We start from the raw sequence: 8,181 nt of genomic DNA on the forward strand, positions 1-8,181 counted from the left end.
CCAACTCATCTTTGACAAAGCCTCCTCCACCTACCACTGGGGAGAGGAGAACCTCTTCAGTAAATGGTGCTGGGAAAACTGGCTGACCGCATGCAGAAGATTCAGACAAGACCCCATCTATCCCCATACACAAAAATTAACTCTAAATGGATCAGAGACATAAATGTAAAACCTCAAACCATAAGAACCTTAGGAAGCTGGGCTCGGTGGCTCAGCCTGTAATCCCGCGCCTTGGGAGGCCGAGGTGAGTAGATTGCCTGAGCCCACAGGTTCAAGACCCACCCAGGCAACTTGGTGAGACCTCACCTCTACAATAAATCAAAAAAAATTAGCCGGGTGTGGTAGCCCGCGCCTGTAGTTCCAGCTACTTGGAAGGCTGAGGCGGAAGGATTGCATGAGCTCAGCAATCTTGGGAGCGGCCACTGCACTCCAATCTGGGCGACAGAATGAGACTCCAACTCAACAACAACAACAAAAAGAACCTTAGAAAATGCAGGACACACCTTTATGGAATTGGAACTGGCGTCTAATTCCTGAGGAATATCCGAAACGCACAGGCTAAAAGAGATAAGATAGACAAGTGGGACCTCATTAAACTGACAAGCTTCTGCAAAGCCAAAAAAACTCTCAAGAGACCAGGGAGACAGCCCACAGACTGGGAAGATGTATTTTACCAACTCCGGGTCTGACAAAGGCCTAACATCTTGGATGTACAAGGAACTCAAATGTGCTGAAAAGAAAAAAACAAACAACCCCATTATAAAGTGGGCAAAAGATATGAACAGACACTTCTCAAAGGAAGACATCTGAGCTTCCAACACACCCATGAAGAAATGTTCAACCTCTCTAATCATCAAGGAGATGCAAATCAAAACTACACTGAGATATCACTTAACTCCAATCAGAATGACAATTATCAATAACTCAAAAAATAACAGATGTTGGAGAGAATATGTTGAAAAGGGAACACTTCTACACTGTTGGTGGGAGTGTAAACTAATGCAACCTCTGTGGAAAGCAGTGTGGCACTTCCTAAAAGCTCTAAATATCGTGCAATCCCCCTACTGGGAATATACCCTGAAGAACTCATCACTCTATCAAAAAGATACCTGCACACATACGTTTATCGCAGCTTTGTTCACAATAGCAAGGTCCTGAAACCAACCGTGCTGTCCATCAAAAGTAGACTGCATTAAAAAAATATGGTACATATACACAATAGAATACTATGCAACCATAAAATAGAACAAAATCATGAATTTCGCAGCAACCTGTATGGAGCTAGAGTCTATAATACTGAGTTATCTCTCATAGAAACAAAAATCTGAGTATCACGTGTTCTTACTCATAGAGTGAACCTTGAACATCTGTCATAATACTAAAAAAAAGAACTGACAGTGGAGGGAAACTATATGGGTGGGTAGGGAGGGGAAGGGAGGTAGGACTAACGGTAGTGAATCTCTGTCTGGGGATGGGGAGATACCCCTTATCAACAAGGGTGCCTGTACGATGCATATTTGTAAACCTAACCTTTAACTGTACCTCCCAATTTTAAAATTAGAAACATAACAAAACAAATATATGACACATTTCGAGCCTAGGTACAGTTATGCTGTCATTGAGGGACAATTAAAGGATATCTTGACAAAGTCTTAAATACAGGATTATTTTTAGTTCAGCCTTAAAATCATATGTTTGTGTATACATGTAAATTAATTTAAATGCAGAATTTCACACACTGAAAACAGCACAATTGAAAACAGATTTTATTTTACTGTAACAAATGTATTAGAGTCCTGTAACTATTTGTATATATGTTGTTTTCTTTGCAGAGTTGGTCAAACGCCATGCTGGGGTGCTCGGCCTCGGTGCATGTGTTCTTTCTAGTCCTTATGATGTTCCCACCTGGATGCCCCAGCTCCTTATGAATCTCAGTGCACATCTCAATGATCCTCAGCCTATTGAGGTACGACTCTTCCTCATTAGTTTCTTATTAGTGATATTTTATAAGAACCATTTATACTAATAGTTTCCTAGACACTCTGAGTTCTCTGCTTTCATAAAGCTACTGCTCTGCCAGGGCTTAGTCTACTCACCAGTAATTATTAAAATCTCCAGAGACCTTGCTCCCGTGTATATTTGAAATATTTTGGTAGCAAGAAATAACTAACTTCTGCCCCTCCCAATCCAGTTTAAAGTATTGTTAATATTGTCGGGATAGTTAAATTTCATGCTTCTATTTTTCCAGCATTTTATATCTGGAAAGTATCTCACCGAAAGCTAGTATTGAACAGGAAATTGTGATGGTATTATTTAGTTGTGAATGCCTTAAGTTAAACAACTCAAAAAACCAATGACTTTGTCCTTCTGCTGATCTTTGTAAAGAGGTGTGAGCATATAAGTGAAACCAGTTTCATAATGTGATATAAGTTCCAGTAGTTTGTCCTAAAATGAAGGTAGTAATTTACTGAAATTTGGTGGTTTGAGGAACTAAGCTTGGCTTGTTGGTTTTGTGTAGCACTTGGTAATGTGGGAGATCTGAAGTCTAGAGGGATTGGCTCTTAGCTAAAAGTATCCTATGTATAACCCTGGTTGTTTAGAGAGTTAAAACTCAGTATGTGGGTTGCTTACTCTTCAGATGACTGTAAAAAAGACCTTATCCAACTTCCGAAGGACGCACCATGACAACTGGCAAGAACACAAACAGCAATTCACTGATGACCAACTGCTCGTTCTCACTGATCTCCTTGTATCACCGTGCTATTACGCTTAGAAGGGTAAGTTGGCAAAGTTCCGAATGTAAGCAGGTGACATCCTCAGACAAATGTCACTGGTTTGATGACTGAGAAGAGGGTATTTATAAATTTTTTTTCTTTTTGCTGACATTCTTGGGTGTCACAGTGCAGATAAAGTTGGAGGGGGATTGTTTTTACACATGGGTTTTGCTGAATTCTTGAGTAGTGATTACCCATTCTTGATTAAAGAGGGAGAACCCAGAATAGGAAGAACAGGAGAATAATAGTTGCATTTATTGCACTTTGAGAGTTGAATGTCCTGTTACCTGATTCACATTTTTTCCTCTCTGATACAGATGACTAGTCCTCACGTCAGGCTCTTTTCATCAGAAACTCCAGATCCTCAGGTGCCATCTGTGGCAGCTCTCTGCACGTGTTAAAACTGCCTCTGGTGAGCGCTCATCATTTTGATGGTTTCTGTGTTTGGTCTCATTAGTCCACGTTCCACAGGTTATCAGCTGCCATTTAATTTCCTAACTTGTCCAGAGATGTTTCCAGAATATTGATCACTTTTTCTTTGAGGCATCCGACAAAGTCGCAGAGTCTCAAACTCTAAATAATTACCCAATATGATCATGGCATCCAAGACCACACAGAGTCTAGGAACTCATTAAGAAACAGTTTACTTGGAATGGAGTGTACCCGTCTGTAATACAGGTCCTGTCATTTCATTCATCTCAAATTATTTTGAATTTTTTCCAAATGGCTGTTGGGTTAGATGGTGTAAGGGCTGTGGGCCATAAATCTGAAGCCTTGAGAGCCTTGGGTCTGGAGAGCCATGAAGAGGGAAGGAAAAGAGGGCAAGTCTTGGAACCTAAACAGAGACCTGAAGTATTACTCGACCAAGACACAGAAGTGGAGTCTGTGTCCATGCACTTCCCACAGACTGGAGTTTTTGGTGCTGAGTAGAGCCAGTTGCTAAAAAATTGGGGGTTTGGTGAATACATTTTTGATTGATTGTTGTGTGTGTATACAATGTGTGATTTTAAAAATAAACAACAACAACAATAAAAACCCTGACTGGTTGGTTTTTACCTGTATTCTTTACACATGTTGTTTGATCCCCTTTGAAAACTGTTATAACTTCACCTAAATGAAAGACTGCTGTGTTTGTGGACATTTTGTAATTTTTTTCCTCTCTTTATTTTGTTCTCTCTTCTTTTGTCTTTTTTTTTCTCTTTTTGCCTGCAAAATCGTTGAGAGACTAATAAGGCTTAATATTTAATTGACTTGTTTAATATATGTTATATAGATGTAAAAGATTGTATAAACTGTAGAGATAGCATTGGCAAGACTTTGTACAGATGCAGCCTTTTACACAACACCATTGTGTAATTAATTTGTAAAGATTCACATATAGTTCTTTATTATAGTGATTTTGGGCTTTTATACCCATTGAATGCCATTTTTTTGGTTTTGTTTTTAAATTATTTTCTTTATCTTTTCATGTTACAAAAGCTGAATTGTGGCTTTTTTTCTAGTTCATTTATCATTAGAATGTCTGGACTTTTATGTAACTTTTCTTGTGTGCATCTCTCAAAGCTAACACCACATGTTTGCCTATGACAAGGTTATAGAGTGAGAGATATCTTCTAGGTTGAAATAATTCACAAGTTGGTGAATGTCATCTTGCAACACACCCTGTACAGTCTTCCTTAAAGGAACACTACAGTATATATTTTTAGTATCTCCCTGCTGAATGACTCAGTACAGACCCAAGCACAGCAGTTGTCCTGGTACAGTATTCAAGTGTCAGCATACACAGATATAATCCCTGTACAGAGTAGTGCCAAACTGATTATTTCAATTGTGTAACTAGTTTAAAACCCAATAAATGGATTGTTTTTAACACATGGCTTTTGTCTTCATTAAGTGGAGGAGAAAGCTCTGTAGGCAGGGACCCCGGTGAATTCATTTTGTAGCCATAGATTTGGTCTGCAAATGTATGCCCTTCAACCAGAATGAATTTTCTAGGTCTACCCTGTCTAGCACAGTAGCTACTAGATACAGGTGACTGTTTACATTTAATTAATGAATTCTCAATCTCACTGGGCACATTTCAAGTACTCATTGGCCACATGTGGCTAGTGGTTACTACATCAAATAGCACAGATGAACTTTTCCATCATCACAGAAAGTTCTGTTGGATAGCCCTGACGTAGGTGAGTGATTCTCACATTGGTGTGCCTGAGAATCATGAGGCGTTTTTGTTAAAATGTGATTTCTAATTCTTTGTTCCCATGAGACCACACTGAGAAGGGAGACTTTACATTGTAGACCATTTCAGCTTTTTCTAATTGTGCTATGTGAAACTGTGCCTCAGCAATGGTTCTTAAAAGGGAACTTTTAAAAAAAGATGTGAGGTATTGGGTGCCCCCTGTTTTCCACAGTGACAGATTCCCTGGTTGGGGCACTGGCATCACCATTTTGAAAGCTCCATGATGATTCAGTTCTAGCCAGGACTGAGAACCACCGGCGAAGACTCCTGTGGACAAGTACCTTAACCTGAGTACCTGACGTGTTCCCCAGGCGATTCTGATGCCAAGTTTGGGAGATGCTCTTACCTTGGTATTTCCACCAGTCAGAATATATCTGCAAGTTACTTAATTTACTTTTCTACAGTGGCCTTGGGAATGAAAAGGAGAAGGGAGAGGGAGCAGTTGAATGGCTGCTCTTGTCTAAGATCGTTCTTAAAATGTATGGCACGTTAAAAAGGTGGTCAGTTGGAAGCTGTTGCCAAGCCCTTTAAGTCCACGGTCAGTTTTGGTGCTTAGTAGGGTGGCTGGAAGGACCAATGAACAATCCTGTTTTGTTTTATTGAAAACTTAACTTTGCTACTACATAGTAAGTTGTAGAGATAGCAATTGTTTTGTAGGTTTTTGTTGCCCCATTTTTCAGTACTACAAATTACACTGCAGTATACATGTTCATACCTTTATGCCTTAAAACTTTTTTCTTTTGTTGGAGCACTTCCAAAGACTGAGTGACTCTTAGGTCAAGAAAATTTGGCTCCATTATATGTTGTTTTCCTCAGAGTGCACATGTGTCAGTTGGCATTGCAGTGATGGTGTGTATTGGAATGGTGGTGTCACTGCAGACTGAGAGTCCACTTACGTTCTATAGTTAGCCCTGCTTGATGGTTTATTTGCAGATTTTCCATCATTTTACTACTACGCTGGTGCTTTTTCCAGCTGAGCACATTCTCACCATAGATTTTGTAGATAAAGTAGTTTTAGCCTTGCTGAATGGTATTGACTTGTTCTGGAACTTTTATGGACCCTAATTTCCTCCTTCAGAGCTCTAAAATCCTTTACAACTTGCAGCTTTTTTTCCCCTCATTCTGAGGTCATTTCTCCCATAGGTGTAACTCTAATGGTCTCTATCCAGCCAAAACCTATTGTAATCTTTTCCCTTCCTGTGGCCAGATGCCTGGAAATGGACTGGCACTTATTTATCCAGTAACTAGTTTCTATGGAGAGGTATTTAATTACAGTCAGGATATCTTTCCTCTAAATGTGAATGGGTCTTCTTTTTATGTTGTTTGTAGGACCCATTACTGACAACAAGTTCTAGAACTTGGTTGCAAGCAGTTGGGAAGTGGGCTATGTGGGAATCAACTGGAAAACTTTCTTGAAGTTATTTCTAAACAGAATCCTGATAGCATAGTCTACTGTACTGAATACCTACTTTATAAATTAACCAGCCCTCCTGTTGGTTTTTTTCCCCCCTTGAGGAAAGCACAAGGAACTGGGAAAGAGAAATTATGTGTATAAATCAATTTCTATGGTAATTGGTTTTTTTTTTTTTTTTTAAAGATGGCCAAAATGGCAATTAAAGTAGCAATATTATGACTAAGTATTGCATCCTAACAATCACTTTTTTGGTTTTCTGGTACCAGGGAATAAATTTGAAGGCATTCAGATAGGATTCCACCTGGCCTGGTGGCTGGCACCTCTAATCCCAGCACTTGGGGAGGCCAAGGTGGGAGAGGATTGCTTGAATCCAGGAGTTGGAGAACAGCCTGGGTAACAGAAAAACCTTGTCTCTACAAAACTAAAAAAATCATTTAGGTATGGTGGTGTAAGTCTGCAGTCCTAGTTGGGAGGCTGAGGCAGGAGGATTGCTTGAACCCAAGAGTTTGAGGCTGCATGAGCTGTAATAGTGCCCTGCATTCCAGTCTGGGTGACAGTGAGATCTCAACTCAAACAAATAGCATTCTCTATTTCCAAATAGCATCCCTGAGAAGGTTAGAAAAATACTAAGACTGGGCACGGTGGTTCATACCTATAATCCTGGCACTTTGGAAGGCCCAGGTGAGAGGACTGCATGAGCCTACAGTTTGGAGACCAGTCTCTGCAAATTGGCGAGACCTCATCTCTACAATAAATCAAGAAAAATTAGCTGAGTGTGGTGGCACATGCCTGTAATTTCAGCTACTTGGAAGGGCTGAGGCAGAAGGATTGCCTGAGCCCAGCAGGTAGAGGCTGCGATAACCACGAGTGTGCCACTACCCTCCAGCCTGGGTGACAGTGAGACTTCGACTCAAAAAAAACCCCAAAAACTAAGATCTTAGGTTGGAAGGGGGAAGCCCATTTGGTTTTATTTTGGACTTATAATAGCAAATTTAGGAATATTACTTCTGTTTTAGACTTAGACTCAGGAGCTCATTTTGGATACATATGGACTTTTGAAGAATGAGAGGCAGCATGCCTAATGCCTGTAAACCCAGCACTTTGAGAGGCCGAGGTGGGAGGACTAGCCTGAGCAACATAATGATACCTCTTCTCTACAAAAAATTTAAAAATTAGCCATACAGTGGTGGTGCACGCCTGTAGTCCCAGCTACTCAGGCTAGAGGATAGCTTGAGCCCAGGAGTTCAAGGCTGCAGTGAGCTGTGATCGTGCCACCGCACTCTAGTCTAGGTGACAGTGACCCCCAGTGACCCCCAACTCAAAAAAAAGACTGGTACTTTTGTGTTAATTGCTTACTAAAATTAGCCTAGAATACATTGCATTATCACATTCAACATAGTATTTAATAATAATTGAGTATGATTTATTCACTTGGTCGTTTGATTTTTTTGTTTTTTCACTTTGCTTGATTTCCCAGTAGTTCTCTTGCTGATTCCTCGAATTCGCTTGGGTTGGTTCAAGTTGGTTTCGTTTAAATTCTGTTATAATGACTCGACTGATAAATTCTAGGTCGCAAAGTTACACACCGGACGACGCCAATTAAAATCGACGAAGGAATACGTTAGCTGCGGCTCAACCGAGGAGCCGCAGGCCGGCTTGAAAGCGCCGCGAGTGGGGAGGTGGGCGGCGGGCACGGTGGGAGGCCGCGAAGGCCTCCGGGGTCGCCGCGTGCCACCGGTGCCCCCACCTGCCAC

General features: G+C 40.7%; 1 protein-coding gene across 2 annotated transcripts in view; it reads left to right on the forward strand.

Annotated features, from left to right (window-relative positions):
* The window catches only part of PSME4 (proteasome activator subunit 4), a 120,549-nt gene extending 115,905 nt beyond the window's left edge, over nt 1–4,644 (forward strand). For both annotated transcript variants that reach the window (XM_021718780.1, XM_008070473.1), the window contains 3 exons: nt 1,833–1,966; nt 2,639–2,777; nt 3,092–4,644. In XM_021718780.1, coding sequence (XP_021574455.1) covers nt 1,833–1,966; nt 2,639–2,773 — 269 coding nt within the window. In that variant the 3' untranslated portion in view covers nt 2,774–2,777; nt 3,092–4,644. The remainder of the gene's footprint in view (nt 1–1,832; nt 1,967–2,638; nt 2,778–3,091) is intronic.
* The last annotated feature ends 3,537 nt before the right edge of the window (nt 4,645–8,181 follow it).

The sequence above is a fragment of the Carlito syrichta genome, unplaced genomic scaffold (genome assembly GCF_000164805.1).
Source record: "Carlito syrichta isolate Samal-C Ts95f unplaced genomic scaffold, Tarsius_syrichta-2.0.1 Scaffold313443, whole genome shotgun sequence".
In the NCBI taxonomy this organism is placed as follows: Eukaryota; Metazoa; Chordata; class Mammalia; order Primates; family Tarsiidae; genus Carlito; species Carlito syrichta.